This window comes from Gymnoscopelus braueri (genome assembly GCF_963280865.1).
Source record: "Gymnoscopelus braueri genome assembly, chromosome: 8".
Classification (NCBI taxonomy): domain Eukaryota; kingdom Metazoa; phylum Chordata; class Actinopteri; order Myctophiformes; family Myctophidae; genus Gymnoscopelus; species Gymnoscopelus braueri.
The window spans coordinates 19,921,550-19,941,986 of NC_137609.1; the positions used below are offsets into that span (position 1 = coordinate 19,921,550).

Sequence of the window (20,437 nt, forward strand, 5' to 3'; positions counted from 1 at the left end):
TCGAACCCCAAACTCCCAACCTCAGGGCGGACACTCTAACCACAAGGCCACTGAGCTAGCCACTTATGAAAAGGGGGTCAACCATTCAGTTTTTTGCATTAAAAAACTAAAATGTATGCTTTTTCCTGAAAGATTGTGAAAGATTAAAAGGAAAACTGAATTAAACATCTTAATTCTAATAATCTCCTCTCCTCTCCTCTCCTCTCCTCTCCTCTCCTCTCCTCTCCTCTCCTCTCTCAGTGCCGCCTGCTGTCCCCAAATGCTCCATGTCAGGGAAGCCAGTGCTGAAGGGTAATGTGACTCTAAGCTGTAAATCCAGTTCAGGAAAGCCCATTCCTATCTACAAATGGAGGAAAACCAGCCCAACCTCTGAGGTGTTCTTCTCCCCCATGCTCAGTGAGTAGGACCCACCCAGGCACAGTGCCATGTAATGGTCCATTATTATAGCTGTTCATACTGTTTTTTATGTGTGTTTTATGGTGTATGTGTTACTGCAGTTGCTCCAGAATGTACTCATCCCTTGACTTGTTTGTTTGCTATTATTTATAGCCTATTACGGGTGGATACAAACAATTATGTTTGTGAATTTGTCTAAAACGCTTGAACATTTCATGATATTCAACAATCTTTTTATTTCCATTCTGATCTAATTCTTTCCGTTTTACACTGTATCCTGGCAATTATATTTAATGATATTAATGGCATAATGGGGTAAAACTACATAATTGAGTTATTAAAATGTTTAATTGGCCGTTAATTAAAAACATCACCGGCTGGGAAAATGCTGTTAATAGGCTATTTTATCATTTAAGCCTATTATTAATATTATTATTTGGATAAAGTAGTACAACTATTAAAAGTTTTTATCATGTTCTGACATGTCTGTGTGGGTTCCCGACAGCCTGCTGCTGCTATGCCTCACAGACAGTGCGCTCTGCGCTGCAGTTATCTGATAGATCAGCCTATTCTTCGTACGTTGGTGTTGCGCGTTGAAAATTACAGACCTACAAGCTCACAATACGTCGCAACGCGCCGCGTTGTGAGCTTGTATGTCTGCTATTTTCAATACGCAACAACACAGACATACGCGAAGCACAAATGAAGCTTTACACAGCTTCGTCTGTCTACTCTTAATCAGCGCTGCGTACGGGTGGTTCGCTCGGGTGTTATGATAAACAGAACCGGGGTCTCGTAGTGATAGAATCTGAATCAAGCCGGACCCAATTGACGATAATAAAACCTGTCAAAACCCGAACTCGTATGGTGGATATTATACAAGCAAGCACAGTGACTGTCTGTCTGCAATGGATAAAGTTGGTGACACACATTGCAGGCAACTAAGGCCTTAGTTGCGCCATCATTCATGTATAACATTAACAAAACTAAACAAAAGCTGTAGGTTTTGCATATTAAGGTTGAATGAGATGTAAAGCCCAAAACATATATTCATTTGTTTATATTGTGCGACGTACGGTGTCACGCAGCAGTTCACTCACGGCCACTTTATTCAGTTATGTTTTGGTAAGCGACATCTCTGCATGATGGAGTAGATTAGATATTATTTAGTTAACTATAAAAACAGGAACAGATCGCATCTGTGACAAAGTGGAAAGAAGCGCAGCGCTAACGTAACGAGGTGTAATGATCAGTTGGGTGCATGCATCTGCAAACATGCATGTGACGTTAATTATACTATGGCCGATAAATGTATTCTTTGGCTGGTAAAATATAATCCTGTCGGTCAAGGTGGCCGGCCCAAAAAATGTCCTGATTGGTACTCTCCTAGACATCATTAAATATGAATTTACCTTATAATAATTCATTAGACCCTTTCCTACAAAGCCAAAGTGCAGTAACTAAATTTTTAGAGACACTGACAAAAGGTCAAATCAGGCTTCATTATATTGGTTGACAGTTACCTCATAAACAGATATACAATTAGTGCAATATAAATTATTTACCAATAACCCATTTGGTTGGCCAGTTGAAACACTTAGAGAGTTTTTATCATTTTGATTCTTTGTGTAGTTATTGCACTTTGGCTTTGTTACTAATGATGAATTTGCAGAACGATCACTAATTTCAAATTGTGGTTTGCCAACAAACTTTTAATAAGCAGTTGCTTATGTCACTTCTGGGATTGAGGATCTGTTTGGGCAGGAGAGGCTAATCTGTCTAGATTAATATAGGGAAAGAGGGCAGGTTTGTCCCTAAATACAACATAATTATTATTGTACCTTAAATCAGGTCTCTGGAATCATATCAGTCATGTTCCTTTAGTATTGGACTTTAAAAAATACATTACACCATAATAAAATAACTCACTTTTACTGTAGACCTTTCTCTTTGACCGCTTTAATAGCGTGAACATATTTTCTATTATGGAATTGATTTAGTCAACTTGTACTGGGCATTGTCAATATGCATTTGTAATTCCATTCCACAGGTGTAGTTATTATTCAATGCTTACTTCTTATAATAAATATGATTTATCATCTTACATCATATAGTCATATGGCTAATGCAGTTAACGTTCACCTATCTGTCAGGGTCATATCTTCCTCTTTTTTTGGAAGGAAATAATGCAAGTTGGCTGCCAAAGTGTTGCTACAGTATACAACCTTAGAAAACTCATCAATACTATGCTATTCCTACACCTGCAAAAGTAATTCACAATGGCGCCCTCATGTGTCCCTTTTTATTGTTGTAGGTGGTCTTTTGAGAAGAAGCAAGTGCTTAACAAATATCATTGTCAATACATAGTCCTTTACTCTGTGTGTGTGTGTGTGTGTGTGTGTGTGTGTGTGTGTGTGTGTGTGTGTGTGTGTGTGTGTGTGTGTGTGTGTGCGTGTGCGTGTGTGCGTGTGTGCGCGCGTGCCTGTGTTGTTAGATGAGAAGATGGGCACGCTGAAGCTGAGCAACCTGAGCAGCAACATGTCTGGGAAGTATGTGTGCACAGCCAGCAACACGGCTGGCGCTGAGAGCTGCTACATCAACATGGAGATCATTACATGTATGTGACCATGACACAGCTGTCCTGAATATGACACAGCTGTCCTGACTATAGGTGACTCTCCACCAAACAGACTACTTCAGACTACTTCAGACTGGTAATCTGTTGGCAAAAGTTGGCATTTAGTTCGGCACAATCTGTCGGCCGATGTGCCCATTGTTGTGCTAATGCATATAGCTGACAGGCTGGCCTGCCAGTGTTGCCAGGTCTGCTTATTATAAGTGACTTTGGGCTTGTTTCCCTGTAAAGTCGCTTGTAAATAGGGATGTTCCCAGCGTTTTTTTCACTGACGTGTACACGAATTTTTTTTAAATGGTTATTCAAATAATCTAAAATAAATTAATTATTTAATTTATTGAAATTAACACCCAGAAAATATCCAAAACTGAGCACATTTCGATCTATAAGGCCAAATCTCATTTGAAAAAATATATTAAGAGTATATGAAAGCCATTTAAAATGTTTATACTATTGGAATCTTACACGCCTGCACCCAAATAATGAATTACATCGAGAGAGATGGGGAGAGAGAGAGAGAAACAGTGAATGTAGGTTTCCATAGACCTGGTCGCTGGTTTCACTCACAGAATCTGGCAACACCGAAGCCAGCTCGGACCAAACCTTTACCCCTCTCTCTCCCCTCTTCACTACCCCACGGTTCTACCAGTCGGCCCAAGAACTGAACATGTTCGGTTTCTCTGAGTCGGCCGATAAGGACCATGAGACACAGTTGTCCTAACCATGACACACCTTTCGTAGTCATGGCACAGCCGCATAAGACACTCTCATGGTCAAGTGCAAAAGAAAATACAACATTTTGTGGCATGTTTTTTATAGCATGGTCCTATACACGAATCCACAGAGCGCTTCCCTGTAGGTATGGCACCGCCCCCTTTAGGTAGGCCGCCATTACTGCGGTGTCAATATCAGTCAGCTGCTACTACGCTGATATTGACACCGCAGTAATGGCGGCGCTACCTAAAGGGGGCGGCGCCATACCTACAGGGAAGCGCTCTGTGGATTCGTGTATAGGAGGCAGGCCGTCTAGAAGTGGGTCTGTCTGTCTGTCTGAGAGTTTGTGTCTCTGGGGCTAACCTGAACCGATCAGTGCCAAATATCTTGTACATGCTGCCAGTATAGGTCAAGAAAGTAACTCCACACAATTATTTTCCCCCACATATTTTCTTTTTATGTTCTATAAAGTTGTGGAAGTGTGTGTCTAGCTGGATAATATTCTGCCCATATATGGAGATATCTCCCAAGTCGGTGTCGGTGTGTCACAGCTGCGCGCTGTGTTGCCATCATAGACTGGCTTCCAAGTACTCTGACAACAAGTACTGAGAGGTTTTATATCTTTTGAACTATGTATTGTTAATTTTATAATGAAAGTTAATGGCAGTCTGATCTTGTTGAAACCTTGCCTAAATAGCCTATGAAGTCATGCAATAGGTCACGTCATCGATTACTGACGTCATAGACTGGACAATGAAGTCTGAAATCCACATGAAAGCCACGCCGTTATTGGACCCTGCCTTGTTGTGAGACAGAATGTTAATTAATCCATCGATAGAATTTGTTTGAACTTGTATATCGTCTATTTTTGGAAAAGTCTTCTTAAAAAAAAGATAAATAAAAAATTATAATAATTATGTTTGAAATGTTTAGCCTATAATGACATATATCCAGATTAGAGATGCCAGGTTGAAAGTAGTTTAACTCTGAGAGTGTATAAATGTCAGCTTTAAATGAACAGGCCATATTTGATTTTGTGCTGATGTACGTGTTTGCTTTTTGGTCCTGATGGCAGCCACTAATGCGGGGGTGATAGCTGGTGCCACAGTGGGTGCAGTGGTGGGCTTCATCATCCTGCTGCTCTTCCTCATTTATCTGGTGAAGAGGAGGAGAGAAATGGAGGATGACATGGCCAACGAAATCAAGTGAGTTTGGCTTTGTACGTTTTATCTGTGTGTGTGAGACTGTGTGTGTGTGTGTGTGTGTGTGTGTGTGTGTGTGTGTGTGTGTGTGTGTGTGTGTGTGTGTGTGTGTGTGTGTGTGTGTGTGTGTGTGTGTGTGTGTGTGTGTGTGTGTGTGTGTGTGTGTGTGTGTGTGTGCGCGCGCATGTGTGTGTGTGTGTTTCTATGAGTAAAGATTAATTTATACGCTGTAATATGATACTGCCACTTGCCCAAAAGTGCTAATTTGTAATTCAATTCAATTCAATTCAATTATAAACTGGGCGTCTGGCTGCATGGCACAGGGGTACATTTCCTGCCCACCACCATGGAGACTGGGGTTCGATTGCCCATGTTTGTGGGTGGGAAGCCAGGTGGGGTGGGTGATCCCTGTTGCTGCACTAGCCACAGGGAGTGGAACTGGGAGGGATAGCATGTTCCTCCACATGCGTTACACATACTTTCCCATAATGACTAAATTGGGAGAAAAACTGAAAAACAAAAACAAATACATAAATAAACAAATAATAGTAAACTAACACCCGTCATCTACTGTACCTGCCAGGGAGGATGCTCAAGCCCCCAAGCGCGTATCGTGGGCCAAGAGCGGCGGCATGGGCTCGGACATCATCTCCAAGAACGGCACCCTGTCCTCCATCACCTCCAACCCTCACCAGAGAGAGCCTTCGCTCCTCCACCACCACCTGCAGCAGTACCCCCAGCGCCCTCCGTCCGACACCGCCTCCATCATCACCGCCACGGGCAGCACAGCCGGCTACCGACCCTCCCGCCAGCAGCACGGGGCCTCCACCCCGACCCACTACGGTTACAACAGCGCAGCCACCCTTCCCCGCGGGCAGCCCACCTCCTCCGAAACCAGCGCTAACGGCAGCCCCACGGCCAGAACAGAGCGCTTCACCCCGCTGCCCCAAGCCCAGTCGGTACCGCAGACCTACAGCCAACCGCATTACCAGCACCAGGTTGCTCCCGGGCCCCCGCCGCTGCCCACTGGCGTGGTCACTGCCGCAAACATCTCCCGCATGGGTGGTGTGCCCATCATGGTGCCCGCGCAGAACCAGGCTGGATCTCTAGTCTAATGATGCCAACCAGCTGGCGAAACACGCTTGGAAAATGACGGCGTAACTTTTACACTACTGGAAAAGGGACAAAGTGTTTGTTAAGTTGTTGTTTTTTTTCGAAAAAAGGGAATGCTTCAACTGCTCTTTTGCTTGAGATTAGATCAAAAAATTGAATGGAATTTAGTTATTGACGCTTGCTCTGGCGCCATGAAGCTTGAAACAGTCAAAAATGCAGGTAAGACCTCCAAACACAGACTGTTTTTACCTGCTGAAGCCAAGTCTTTAAGTATATTCAAGTCTTTTATATTCAACATGCACTGTACACAAAGTATGTACACTTTCACACATTTGTGTTGTATCTTAATTTTCTATTATACCAATGTATTTTTATTGTTTGTTTGTTTTAGTTTTTTTGTTTTTTTTTTCCAGCTCGGAAATATGGTGCATTTTTTAAGGTATTTTCCCTTCCTTCCTTTCAACTTAATTTTAGGAAATGTCTTTTTTCACACCTGCTTTCAACGGACAGATGCGTAGGAGAGGACCATGCCATGATGTACAAACACATTTATTAAGGCATCGTTTCAATCAACTGACCTTCATCAGGAATCCTGTTTAATGTCATTTGTCTGAAATGCTGCCATAACCACTTTCATCTATTTTGGACGTTATATTGTCTGAAATGTTGAAATGAAATTAATCTACAAGCTAATCTACAAGTTGTGAGTGTGTATATTGGCAATCATCGGCAAGCAACATAGATTGGCTCTGTATATTTTGTTGTGCGATAAAATATACGGGTTTAAGTGGTTATTAAATGTGTTTGTAAGTAAAGACTACTCTCTAGGAAACAGAGACAAACTTGTCGTTGGCTCAGCAAACTAAAGGATAGTATGCCTCCTAATTAATCAAAAATGTGTTCATGGATTATTCCAAGAGACTGTTTTGCTTCATAGTTCATTTCTCTGAATTATGTATAATGACCAAATGTAGAAGACCAAATTAGTGATAAGCAAGCACATACTGTACAGTATGTGAGTTCCTTTTTCTCTATCAACGGAAAGAATGTTTTATTCATGATATGATATGAACAGACTTTTAAATTATACATTTGGATAAATATGTATTCGTGTATATATGCTCACAGCTAGCCTTTATTAAAAGTAAGATGTCATACTTTTGTTTTTTTATATTATAATAGATGCAAAAAAAATATTGTAATCCATTTTGGGCATTTTCCTCTAGTTTTCAGCTCATAAGATACTTTTAGATTTGGTGCTTAAGACATGCATATATGGTAACAGAGCACCTGCAGTATAGAAACTTTATTGGGCATCTCCATTCCTCAGTCGAAAAGATTGAAAGTTACTGACTGCATTGCAATTGTAAATAAGATATTTATTGCCTGAACACAAAACCGCTTATTGTATATGATTAGGCACAATGTGTCTTACGATACAATGCCATACAGATAATGTGTTTGCCTGCTATACCCTGGATACCCCACCAAAGAAATATTCACTATTCTAGTGGAAGTCATGGGTAGTAAAACCTTTAATTCATTATTGCAGGCAAGGCAGTCTGACATTCCATTTACCTGTAGTAAGAATATGGACCAGAGCTGTTTTTGAAATCTTTATGCGGTTTTGAGAAGAAGTTTCATTCCCCATTGACTTTGGACTGGTATTTACAGTTGACAGATATGAACAGGAGGCTGGTACCAGATTCTCAGAACAACACCTAAAATGTTATGAAAATCATTTGGATATGAGGAGTGGTGCTTGACTGGTAAATCAAATGTACCGGTGACTAAAGCTTAATTTATCCTCTGTCGCAAGACTCTGTCGCTTGCCAAAACAGAGCATAAATTAGAATGAAGAATTCTGAACCTTTCCTTAACCCCTACTGGGACACATCAAATAAAAATGCTCCAATAGGAATTTATCATTCCATACTGAAAACAGGGGCCAGATGAAAAAGCTTGGGATTGGGCCTATAATGAACAAATATGTCTTTAGATGATAAGTATCTAAAAAAGAGGAAGTAAAATAATTTCCAAGGAAAGACCTCCCTACAAAAGACAGACATCAATCTTAACTTCCAAGTTACTTAGTAAAGTAACATAAGCCTCTTCCACATACATACACTACATACACTCTCATACATACATGTCAGATATATGTAAATCTTCTGCTGTGTTGTCGTTACACTGGAACATTTATATTTGTTATTGTTGTTTTGTGTTTAGGTTTTACATGCACATCTGAAACCTTCCAGAGGATATCATAGATTGTCAACTCTGTGTGACGGTTATAATCACTGCTATATGGCCCAGTCTTGGTGTATTGAGTTACCGAGTAAAATCCTGAGCATTCATTTAACTCTGAGAGTTACAGGTTTCATTTGGTCACATTTTACACTCTCAAGAGTTATAAATAGATAAATAGTTTCTCCCAGAATTACAAATGGATGAAATAACAAAGGATTCTGCTGTGTAGTTTGATACATGAGCAGAGTGATGGAGTATTAAATGTATTTTGAAGCTATGTGATGTTTTTCCTCCAGGTTTCTGTTGGTTTGTTCACATTGGAACAAAATGAACACAGCTTCAAAAAATAAGTAAGGTCTGTTCAGCAGTTAGCTAAGCTTAAACAGTCTGACCTATCATGACCTATGTCTGTCATATACTCGTATCATCCGGATGGGTCCTTTTAACAGTGTATGTTATGAAAAGTAAAATGCATTTAAGACAAGTCTTTATTTTTTTAACCAATGTGTGGTGAAATGACTACATGAGCAAATTTTATGTACCATGTAAGTTAAAATATTGAGAGTTGATATTCTGTTGCTAAACTTGGATTGTGTTACTACACAAAACAATGGCCAAATGTATGCTTATTTATGTGAGCCTAAACCTTAGGAAATGATGTGCAGTGTTCACTCGTACAGTATCTTGCATATTAAGTTATGATAATAGAAAAGGCTTTGTATCAATATTTTCAAATAAAAGACTAATGGTAGTTTGTGTTGTTTTTTCCAACCTCTATTATAGACGTGTCTCTGCAATGTATTGCTAGATGCTTCATGGAGTGTGATTAACTGTATTGATCGAAAACACATTGCATATTGCTAAGGCAAAAGTAAACAAATCAGAACTTTTACCGCCACCCTGTGGCTATATTAAGCAGTGATGTTTGTGTTCATCCTGGAAGTTTTCATCCATGCTTCCTATGGTGATCCCCTGTCTTCTATGGTACTTCTTATATGGTGCTTCCCTGTCATCTATGGGGCTTCCTATAGTGCTTCCCTGCTATCTATGGTGCTTCCTATGGTGCCTCCATGTCATCTATTGTGCTTCCTATGGTGCTTCCCTGTCATCTATGGTGCTTCCTAGGGTGCTTCCCTGTCTTCTCTGGTGATTCCTAGGGTGCTTCCCTGTCTTCTATGATGCTTCCTATGGTGCTTCCCTGTTTTCTATGGTGCGTCTTATGATCTCATCAATAAAATCAGGAGACGAAGAAAAAGAGAAGAGGAAGCAAATAATTATCCCATCATACACTTGTTTGGGTAGGATGTTTATTAGAATTCATAATTGGCAATGTAACATTCACCTACGTGGCTCAAAGGAAGTCATAAATATGTTAAATATGTAAGCCTGTTTTTTGTTTTTTTTATAAATGAGCTCATGTCACCAGGGTACAACATTCAAGGAAAATTCAGTGACTTAACTCCACGTGGTCATCTGGGGTGGAATGCAAGGAATTATGACACTACAGTAAATAAAAGTATAAAATTAGCAACAGAGTGTATATCAAATATTAGATACAAATCAAAATAAGTTACAAAAAAGTCTGAAGAGCACTGGATATTCAGATATTAGATTAGACAACAGAACAAAAGACATGTTGAAACACGCTGCACCCGTATAGTTGTTCTTTCTTTCCACATGGAGCTACAGTACTAAATTGGCAGAGAAAGGTGCATGGCTTTTGTATTCAAATGAAAAAGGTTTGCATGTGTTTTGCTTCCTTCTTGAACAATGCAGGGAGATGACTAATGTAAATGCAACGTGTGATTTGATGTATCTGTACATTACTGTCCTTGTGGATCAAAGAACAGGATGGTAAACAAAACCCATTGCGGCAAAGGCCAGTTACAACAAGTGTCAAAAAAGATTTAAAACATCAAATCTTCTGTGAAACGAAAGAAAGAAAAAAAGTTACAACAAAACAACTCATCCCTGTATTGGTGTGGTCATTAACCACTTGAACCCCAGCATCCCTATTCTGGGGGGAACATTAGGCAAAAATAGCCGATCTACAAACTTACAAGGCGTCGCTTTGTGAGCTTGAAGATCAGCTATTTTTGATGAAGAGATTTGGTGTAGACGGAAAAAAACTGTCCAAGTACGGTCGTAACTCAGGTCCGTTTGACTAAGAATAGAGGGTTTAAGTGGTTAATAGCGTCTCGTGCTCTGGAGAGAGAGCTGTTAGTCAAGTCCTTAAAACGTGGGACCAGTCGCCCCACTTAATAGCATTCAGATGGCGGCCATTTTGGATGTGGCCTGAGCTTTAGTGTGCAGGAAGGACGAGGTGAGCTCAGCAAAAAGGCAGTCGTTGTAGTTGGGTGAGATGGGTACAATAATGTCGATGGTGAGGAATCCATGGCTTATAATGGCAAAGAGGGGAGCTCATGCAGCTAAGACTGGAGGAGGTGGTGTGGAGGGTTGGAATTCTCCGTCACACACAGTGCCTTGTGTGGCCTGCCGTCACTTTAGGTGGGACATAACACTGGACACAGAAAAAGCACCAGAAGAAAGATTACATTTGGAAGAAACATTTGATAGAACATGTATGTTCTATCATGCACTGGGAGCTCAAAGCTCCTTGAAAAGCTCTGCAAGATTGTTTTAGTTGTTGAGTGCATGTCAGCATTTGTTAGCAATTCAATGTGTCTGAAAAAAACTATTACACAAAAAAGGAGCTAAATACAATGCAACACTGTCAGGACAGAGCAGTTAAAAGACAGTAAAGCCTCAGTTATACAGTACTTATTTGCGTGTCGGTGTCGCTCGCAGAAAATGTATAAGCTCACAGCGTGTCGCACTCGCATCCTGATGTGCTGTTAGCTTGAATTGTATATTAGATATTCTTGGCACGCAACATCGGCACACAACTATGTATAAATTAAGCATAATAGTGGTTTCTTTCCTGTGGTGTTCCCGAAGAGAAATACCTAACCAAAATATCAATATCCCAAACCAGAATATCAATCATCTTTTTCTCTTATGAGATAAAAGGATCTTATGGATCTCACCTTTTAATATGTAGTCAGTTAGCAGTGTAGGCACCTTGTCGCTGTCCTCCTTAATGGCATAAAGAACTACAGAATGGAAAGAAAGAAGATCATTCTTAAAATGGGCAGGGATATGGGACGTGGAGCATTCTTTTGGGCTACTGACACGCCTAATGACCAGCTTTCAGGGCGGCCAGTTTGTGCCCCAGCAATGTGTCGAGGTGTCCCTGAGACACTTCACAAGACTTTTTTTGTGTTATCCTTTTAGCCCAAATGTATGACTGTACCCATACTGTTTGCATTTCTGTCTAATAAAGTATTCAAACCTCTAACTGCCCGACCACTTGAGCAGCAATCAGCTGGGTGAAGCTGAAAACGTAGGTGTAAATAGGTGTAATTATTATTATTATTATTATTAATGACAAATAAACTATACTTAGTTCATCAAAGCTCATAATAAGCACTAAATAGGAGGGTACTCCTCTTAGAGACAGACTGACAGACTGATCGACAAACCGACAGACTGATCGACAAACCGACAGACAGACAAACCGACAGACAGACAGACAGACAGACAGACAGACAGACAGACAGACAGACAGACAGACAGACAGACAGACAGACAGACACACACACAGTAGAAACTGTATTTAGATGCTGTAGATAGATAGATAGATAGATAGATAGATAGATAGATAGATAGATAGATAGATAGATAGATAGATAGATAGATAGATAGATAGATAGATAGATAGATAGATAGATAGATGGATGGATAGATGGATAGTCAGTGGTCCACTTACTATTTGTGATCATCTGCAGGTCATCCACAGAGGGAGGGCTTGCTTTCTTCTCATATGGAATCACTGTGTTCAGATACTGAAACAACACGTTCATACCACGGTTAGACCAGACTTCAGCAACATGGCGCTGCTGTCGGACAGAAATCTTGTGTCTCCATATTTCAACTTGTGTTGTCTATGCTGTTGTTTTTTCATAAATTAATGCCCTACTTTCGCAAAAATAGCCTAACTAAGCTCACAATGAGTGAAAGTGTTGTGTGTGTGGGGGTTTTATACATATTGAACCAATAAAAAGTATTAACAAGAGCTTGTGACAAAGTAATAACCATTGCTGTGTGGTGTGCGGTGTGTTCCAATAATCCATTGGAACACACCTTATTTTTTCCATTTCCTGAAAAGTAACAGTTATGGACATACAAGGTTTCCAACCCTGTTTGACCTTTTTCCGCCTCACCTGTTTGTCATTCCCTGTGCTTCCAAAGGTCTGCCTGATGCCTGTCTGCAGGATGTTGGACAGTCCCTCCATGCTGAAACGCTGCATAGAACACAAACCATGTGTAAACCAATTAAGCCCTATTTTATACTTTGGCTATTCGAAAATAGACAATCTTTTTAGATTGTTTGACTGAATACTTTATTAACAAGATTATTAACAGTACAGGTAGTATATGGTCAAAGGTTATTCTAAAACAATTTCTATAGTTTCCATTGTGGTCCACTGTATCTATATAATATCTACAAGCTCACAACGTGTCGCATCAATGGCAACATCAATGTAAAAGTGATGTATTCTCACTGCTTTAGCAATGCATTCTCACAAGTAGCCAGCAGTAGGTACTGCAAACACAAACATCAGACAAAATGTTTGTCATTGTACTGAGTAAAAGGCATGTTGTTAAGTTATTCATCTGTTACTGGACTTGTGTGGACTGAGCTGTTACTGTATGTGAAGGACAGAGTTCAGTACATCCACTTAAGAATAATTCCTGGAAGAGAGGATGGCGGCTAATAGCCTCCAGATCCATAATGATACCAGTCGATGGAAGGGAGAGAGAGAGAGAGAGAGGGAGAAAGAGAGAGAGAGTGAGAGAGAATGAGAAAGAAAGAGAGAGAGACAGAGAGACAGAGAGACGGAGACAGAGACAGAGAGCTGTCTGGCTATGCAATTCACCCATCTGTAAATTACCATGGAGGGCAAAACACAACTGCGATAGCCAACAGTTTCAAGCACACACATGAAGACAAGTACAGTATAGACTATAGAGCTAAGGTATGTCTCTTTCTCTCTGCAGTATATACTGTAGACTAGAGATAATTTGATGATAAGAGAATGCATGTGTGGTAAAATCACAGATTACATAATTATGCACACTTCGCACGCACTGCACTTACGCACACAGGCGTGTGAGTCTGCATTTGTTTGACTTGAGATTGCATAAATATGTTATTGTGGTGTTTTTGTTTTGTATGGCCAGGGCCCCCATCTCAGGGGGACTCATCTGGTTAAATAAAGGAGAAATTAAAAAAACATACAATAAAAGCCCAATTCATACTTCACACAAAGGTTTCCTGTGCTGTTAACATTAGGGCTGCAACTCAATTATCTTCTTTGTGATTATTCTATAACGAATTAACAACAAATTCTAATACGTTTTTTATAATTGACCAAATCGAGTCTGATTAAGCACTTAAGCCCTAATTCATACTTTGTTGTACTATATTTGCTATTTTCTAATTGATGATTATTTTAAAATCCTCAATTTTTTATAATCAATTAAATTGATTAGTTTGATTAACTGTTGCACCCCTAAACCATAGACAATCGAGAAGGTGTCGACAAGAATGAAAGATGACGCCCCCCGTCCACCATCTTGTGAGGAACACCGCTATTACATGCCACACGGTGTACAATAAGACATTCCCTCTCCCCTGTTACCTTGACAGGCATGCTCTCTCCTGTCTTCTCCCCTGTTACCTTGACAGGCATGCTCCCTCCTGTCTTCTCCGTGCCTGTGTTTCCTCCGGTCGTGGCGGCGCCCTGCAGGCTCATTGCCTTGTCACGACGCCTGCGCTTGCTGCTGTCTCTGCTGCTGTCTCGCTGCTCCTTCTGCCTGTTCTGCACCTCCATCAGGGCCGTGATGAACGTGTTCTTCACCTCCTTCTCGAACTCCAGCTCGTCGCGCCGAGCCAGCTGGCTCACGAGCTCCTCGGAGTACTCGCGGATGGCCGCCTCGACCCGCTCGAGCAGTGTGACCAGGGCTGAACTGGACATCAGGCTCAGGCCTGGAGGATGGATGACAGATCATCAGCCATGTGTCCATGCAACAGATGTCTGACTCTGATCACATGTGACTCAGTGTAGTAGGGTTGCAATTAGAGCGGCCTGTAGCCGAGATACCTTCTGGTAATCAGCAGGTCACCAGTTCACCTCCCAGCTCGCCCAGGATTATGTGTCGAAGTGTCCCTGAGCAAGACACTTATGCCCTAACTGCTCCCCCCCAAGCCATCAGCAATTATAGATTATCTTCTTAGCGATTGCTTTTTTGATGAATAGATTAATCGAGAAGCATTTTTTTTAAACATATAGGCTATATCAACGATTCAACACAAAAACAACACAGGCATTACACTATTTCCCCCAACACTTGTATTCCCCCTATATTTTGATCAGATGTATGTTCCACCTGTGGGGTCAGGTCAGTGATGTGCATTATTGTAAATAATCAGGTAGTGTTCTCTCATGACAGTTGTTTAGGTGAATATAAAAATGAAAAAGAAACAGTCAACTCTGGATGCATTCTTCAATAATAATAGACTGCATTAGAAAGCTTCAGTTGTCTCAAGGCATTTATGCACATTTTCCATAGCTATTGCTAGCCTATAACCTATGAAATGAGTGTTTTCTTGGCCTGCCGCAGCCTTTTACTGAGGTTTCTTTTATCATTTAGTCTTCACTGTAAATCTGTATTTTTTGTTTTGTTTCTTAATGCTTTCTGTCTTCACTTTGTGTAAAGCATTTTGCATTGTTGTTTAAATGTGCAATACAAATAAACTGGCCTTGCTGTGCCAATGATGTCAACGTTCATTGTAACGTAAGCATTAAAAAAAAGAGTTAAATAGAAATAAGACTAGAAATCAGAACTGTTGAATGTCCGTAGATCTGCTATCGATTAAGGACCTTCATGTTCACAACATAAGAAGGGCTGCTGTGCTGCAACATATTGTATCTTTATGGGTAATTATGTTAGGAACATGCTTCAAAGAGCGCCATTAATTCTACCCTAAAGAGGACTGTGTCCTTGCCGTTACAAAGACGGATGGTCCTCTGTGCACAGTTGCCCTTTGAATTCTTGTAATAAAGCAGCTCCCCCTTGTGCCTCAGAATTAATAGAATATCTATGTTGACCATGCAGGGACAATTCCCATCTGGACGAGCTGCACTGTATGTTTACATTTTTCTCATGAGGGTTCTGAGCTCCAGACCAGTCTGCAACACTGCCTTGTGTGTTCCATGTCACACTGAACAGTACCGGAAGCAGTAGCTTAAAATAGTTGAAATAGTTATTTAAAACGTTTTTTGGCTCCTGCCTCCTGCTACAGATAGAAATGTGTAGAATGGTGAACTTTGGCACCAAATTCAGATTTTTATTTTTCCATTTCAGGATAGTTTAATTTAATTGATGATAATAATAATAATAATAATTCAAAACATGATCTTAAAATGTCACATTGTATATTGCATTATACTTCATCATAACGTAATATGATGCATTGTCAGCATATAATATGTCCTACATTAATTAACAAAAGAAAATAATAAAGAAAATGCCAATGTCAGTGAGACCTAGACAGAAAAATGTGCGTGTTAAACTTTGGGCCAATATTTACACTTTCAGAGTTAGTGTGTACTATACCTTCATAAGAGCAGTTGTTGTTTGAGGCGTACGACAGCTGCCTGATCTCCTCCAGGAGGGAAGGATTTGCCCTGGGTGAGCAATCGCTGCTCTCCTCCTCGTCCTCCTCCTCTGTCTCTCCAGGATCTGGGGAGTTCTCCATCATCTCCACAATCTCCTCAATGACCTAGGAGGGTTGAGAGAAAGGAGCCCATGGATGGATGCAATGAGGGATGCATAGAAAGGAGAGTATGGTAAGTGCCTTGTCCATAACTATCCATCTTTATCAGCCAGACCAGAATGCAAACACACACACACACACACACACACACACACACACACACACACACACACACACACACACACACACACACACACACACACACACACACACACACACACACACACACACACACACACACACACACACACACACACACACACACACACACACACACACACACACACACACACACACACACACCTGATCAGCTGTGATGAGAGGTTCGTCCTTCAGGCAGGTAGCATTATCATTCTTCTCATTCATCTCTTCCTCCTCTTTTTCGTGGATCTAGAATGTGTGAGAGTGAGAGTGAGAAATCACTGCTACACTTTTTAACAATAAACGGTAGGTTGATACACAAAGTACATGTATTGAAGATACACTTGAGTAAAACTATTGATTATTGCCTTTTATTTTGTTTCTTGTTTGGGATGTGTTTGGTGTTGGCCCTGTCTGCTTGCCCGTTCCACACAACCTGTTTACTAGATGCCTCTTGTTGTGGTTGTTTAACAAGATAATGTGTATGTGTGTAAGAATATCGTTTTAATGTTTTAGTGACTGAGTCATGCTATCTAATTGGCCACTGTGTGATGCTGCAGGTTATTTTCAGATGACTTGTTTTGGTCTCTGCCTAGGCAAGGACCTATTATTAAACATACAGGCCTATTATTAAACATATGGGCCTATTATGCACCTCCTGTATGAGCTACTTTTCAGAGCATGTATGGGCTTGTATGTGGGCTTCAGAGGCCGCCTACTCAATAATTTTAGTGTTAGGGGACCAAATGGGTGTAAATATGTAATTGTCTTTTCACAGCTTCAGCCATATACATAAACAGATTCAGATTAAAGGCTGTAGGATACATGTTGGCTGAAGACCATTGTGTGCTTAATAAGTCATAGATGATTAAAAAAAATACTGTATACGTATATCCATGTAATATTTTTGGCTAGACGTTTCAACATATGCGCTTTAAAATTACTCTCAATCTCAAGTAAGTTTCAATTCAAGTTTTTTTTAGCAAGCCAGCTTTTCCAGTAGGCTAACAGTTACAGGGGTCATGCAGAGTCTGGAACTTTTGGGAAATACTTGATTTTATGTTATTTTGTTAGAAATGTGCATGAATTATGCACAATTGAAATTACATAATTGGCAAATGGGGACACATGTTTACTATTTGCTTGTTTTGTTATGCTAGTAGGCACCCATAGGTACCACAATCACATGCAAAGCATAATCCAGTTCCACCACGTGGCTGCTGTCTATGACGTGTGAATCACTGACCCTCTACAGCTGTAGTAGCTCTGCCTATTTACTCTGGCTTGTCACATAATTTAGATATGGCCTGACCTGCTAAGTGCCTGTACTGTATTTGAACGTGACAGCCAAATGACAGAGCAGGGGGGGCAGAAAGAACAGAATAATCTCAAATGAGTCTGGGAAGCTATGTTTACCCGACGTCTGACCCGAGCGGAGTCCCTCAGGGCTGTATACTATTGTCTTTTCTGTTTTCTGGTATTGTGGGGAAAGCTTTCACTGAAAATAGCCCATCCACAAGCTCACAACGCGTCGCAGCGCCCACAATAAGGATGCTGGGGTTTAAGTGGTAAATACTTTTTAGTTTTTTCATCCTTGGGGGGTTCACCAATACAGTCGGTACCGATATTGTGCCGTCATTTATAAAAAGTCTGTTTTGTTTTTAGTTCTTTTGTCTGGAGGCTGCAGCCCTGTTAGTCCAAGTGTTAATCTGGGCCTGTCTGTATCAATTAAGACAAGTCAGTTTACAATGCTAGTGCCCTTTAGTTAGCAAGTTGCTTATCTGTTATGACCCTCAAACAAGTGCTACATCTACCCCACTGCAACACAATTAAACTCAATTGAGCATAAAAGTGGATAAAGTGGAAATAAACATTGTACAAGCCCAATGACGTGCAGAATCCCATAGCAGGCTGGTGCCATATGGTGATTTGAACACCAAAAATAGATTCTAATGCCACAGTCTGTGGAGGAGGGGTATTTGCTGCCAGAAACCTTGGGCACTACAAATGACTACATTTTGCATCATGTCAACACAACAATTAATTAGAAATGGTAATTTTAATACATGTTCTTTTGTTAGCTGTTATTTGTTGTCATCAGTTGTCATTTCACTAATTCCGTGAGAAAATATTCGTTTTTCTGTTTGATTTGGACCATTCCCTCATTGTACATTTATAGTCGCACAAGACAACCAAATGAATAAACCCTCACTGATATAATCTACATGAAATTTGTATATATTTTTTTTAATAAAATCCAGAGAGTGAGAGATGTACCTCCTGGTCCAGGTTTCCGTTGATGATGCCCTGTTCTGAGCCAGTTTGGTCCCAGCTGGAGATGTAGTTGTCTGTTAGAGCATCCCACACGCTGCAAAACAACACGTAAGCACGCGCGCACACGCACACGCACACGCACACGCACACACACACACACACACACACACACACACACACACACACACACAGTGAGCAAGAATAACTAATGTACAAAAAAAAAACTAAAACAAGAAAGCCCACTTTAGTTGTTGCTCAACATGCAATAAACAATTTTTAACTTGTGCAGTTCTGGTTAAGATTCATGGTCACAGTTATATAATAGCATTACACCTTGTTTTATTCCCTAGTTCAAGGCAATCTACTTCGCTCATGCTCCAGCAAGCTACAACTCGGTCAATATTTCACTGAGGCAAGCCAACAATATAAATCAATATGTAGAGCTAAAGAAAGGTACAACAGAAAAAAATAACATTTCTTACTACTTTTGTCAAGATATCCCAAGAAGATATAAAGCCTCTCACATCATTGTGTCAGACGTTCCCGCAGCCACAAGAGCCAGTGAAAGAGTTTGCATCTGAAGGAGCAGTGACACAAAGCCAGAGCAGAACTCTTTCTTTGTTTCCAGCCCTTTGTGTGTGTGTGTGTGTGTGTGGGTGTGTTTTTTTCTCCCCTGGAAGTTGGCACTGGCCCCATGCCCTTCTCCCAGTGGCACAGCCCAGACCCAGTCGCACAGTGAACAAGTGACCATTCATCACACTGCTTACCTCACAGGCCATGCCTGCTGCCTGCATGCATGTGCACACACACATGAATAAAACACATTGCACTGAATGCATTTACAATTAGTTTGACTCTGAGAGAGTAAAAATATAACCAAATGTGCTACATGTGTACACTCTCAGAGCTGCAAATAGATTGTGTGGCTTGTACACAATGCACATATTCTTGCTTGTGCATGCCGACACAAGCTGGCGGTCCATGTGCTCAACATTGACTTGTACGAAGCTGACCAGCCATGCTTGTCCTGCAGCCAGTGAAGGGTAAATCCTCCTGTCTAATGTTCTCACATGGTTGCAGCAATTTGTGTTTGAGATTCTGATCCGCTAGGGAGGCTACTGCACAGTCCAAATATGGCCGCAGCCTGTTTAAAAGCAAAAAGCTGCTGGGATTATGACCAAATTCATTAAACTGATATTGTTTAATATAGTTTTTGACTAGTTATTTCCCAGGTGGAAGCTGGTTGGTGTGAAATTGTAGTGGCCTTCATTTGTATGATAGTCCTTGTTACTTTTATTATTATTAAACTGGCGAGTTCCAAAATATATATATTTTTTAAAATCCTATAATATTAAAACTCATTATAACTTCAAGCTCAACACAACTGATTTTGTTTTCCCTGTGGTAAAATATTCCATGAGTCCCCATGTAAAGTTAATTGTTATTGATAGCTTTTTAGAGGTAAAGACTTAAATTACAGTCCAAATAAACAACAGACATGCAAGTGAGGGACATATTACTGCAAATGATAGACATGGTTATAATACTAGACAAGCACTAAGTGGTCACTTTACTAAGTACACTTTACCTCTGCCCAGAACCAATGCACTTAAGAAAACAGTAATGTACATACTGGGATGTGCTCCCCCCACGTTTTACTCTGACAAGAAATACATTTGGTTTCAAAAAGAAACTTAAGGAAGCAATAATCAGAAAGGATTAGATTAGATTAGGTTGTTATTATTTTTGGTATTTTCGGACAGACAAACCTATTTTTCTTTTTAATTCTTTTTTTACTGTTAATGTAAA

General features: G+C 40.5%; 2 protein-coding genes across 4 annotated transcripts in view; one reads left to right on the top strand and one right to left on the bottom strand.

Moving 5' to 3' along the window:
* The window catches only part of esama (endothelial cell adhesion molecule a), a 60,186-nt gene extending 51,125 nt beyond the window's left edge, over nucleotides 1-9,061 (top strand). The window contains exons 4-8 of one of the 2 annotated variants that reach the window (XR_013933667.1): nucleotides 241-396; nucleotides 2,891-3,013; nucleotides 4,821-4,950; nucleotides 5,531-7,697; nucleotides 7,752-9,061. Coding sequence is in view for 1 of the 2 variants with exons in the window: in XM_080436445.1 (XP_080292571.1) it covers nucleotides 241-396; nucleotides 2,891-3,013; nucleotides 4,821-4,950; nucleotides 5,531-6,062 (941 nt within the window). In the remaining variant the exon portion in view is untranslated. Of the gene's footprint in view, nucleotides 1-240; nucleotides 397-2,890; nucleotides 3,014-4,820; nucleotides 4,951-5,530 lie in introns of both variants that reach the window. The other variant, XM_080436445.1, reaches the window with a different exon arrangement.
* A 559-nt stretch (nucleotides 9,062-9,620) lies between these two features.
* On the bottom strand, nucleotides 9,621-19,197 carry LOC308089801 (fasciculation and elongation protein zeta-1-like). Of its 2 annotated transcripts, none has more exons than XM_080434727.1 (9): nucleotides 19,153-19,197; nucleotides 18,632-18,722; nucleotides 16,517-16,603; nucleotides 16,054-16,219; nucleotides 14,076-14,422; nucleotides 12,594-12,674; nucleotides 12,140-12,215; nucleotides 11,358-11,423; nucleotides 9,621-10,831 (listed from the first exon to the last, which is right to left on the bottom strand). In XM_080434727.1, the coding sequence occupies exons 1-9, from the start codon at nucleotides 19,155-19,157 to the stop codon at nucleotides 10,815-10,817; spliced, it is 936 nt and encodes a 311-aa protein (XP_080290853.1). In that variant the 5' UTR covers nucleotides 19,158-19,197; the 3' UTR covers nucleotides 9,621-10,814. The 2 variants fall into 2 exon arrangements, with proteins under 2 accessions (XP_080290853.1, XP_080290854.1); XM_080434728.1 differs by having other exon boundaries at nucleotides 19,111-19,175.
* Nucleotides 19,198-20,437: the final 1,240 nt, after the last annotated feature.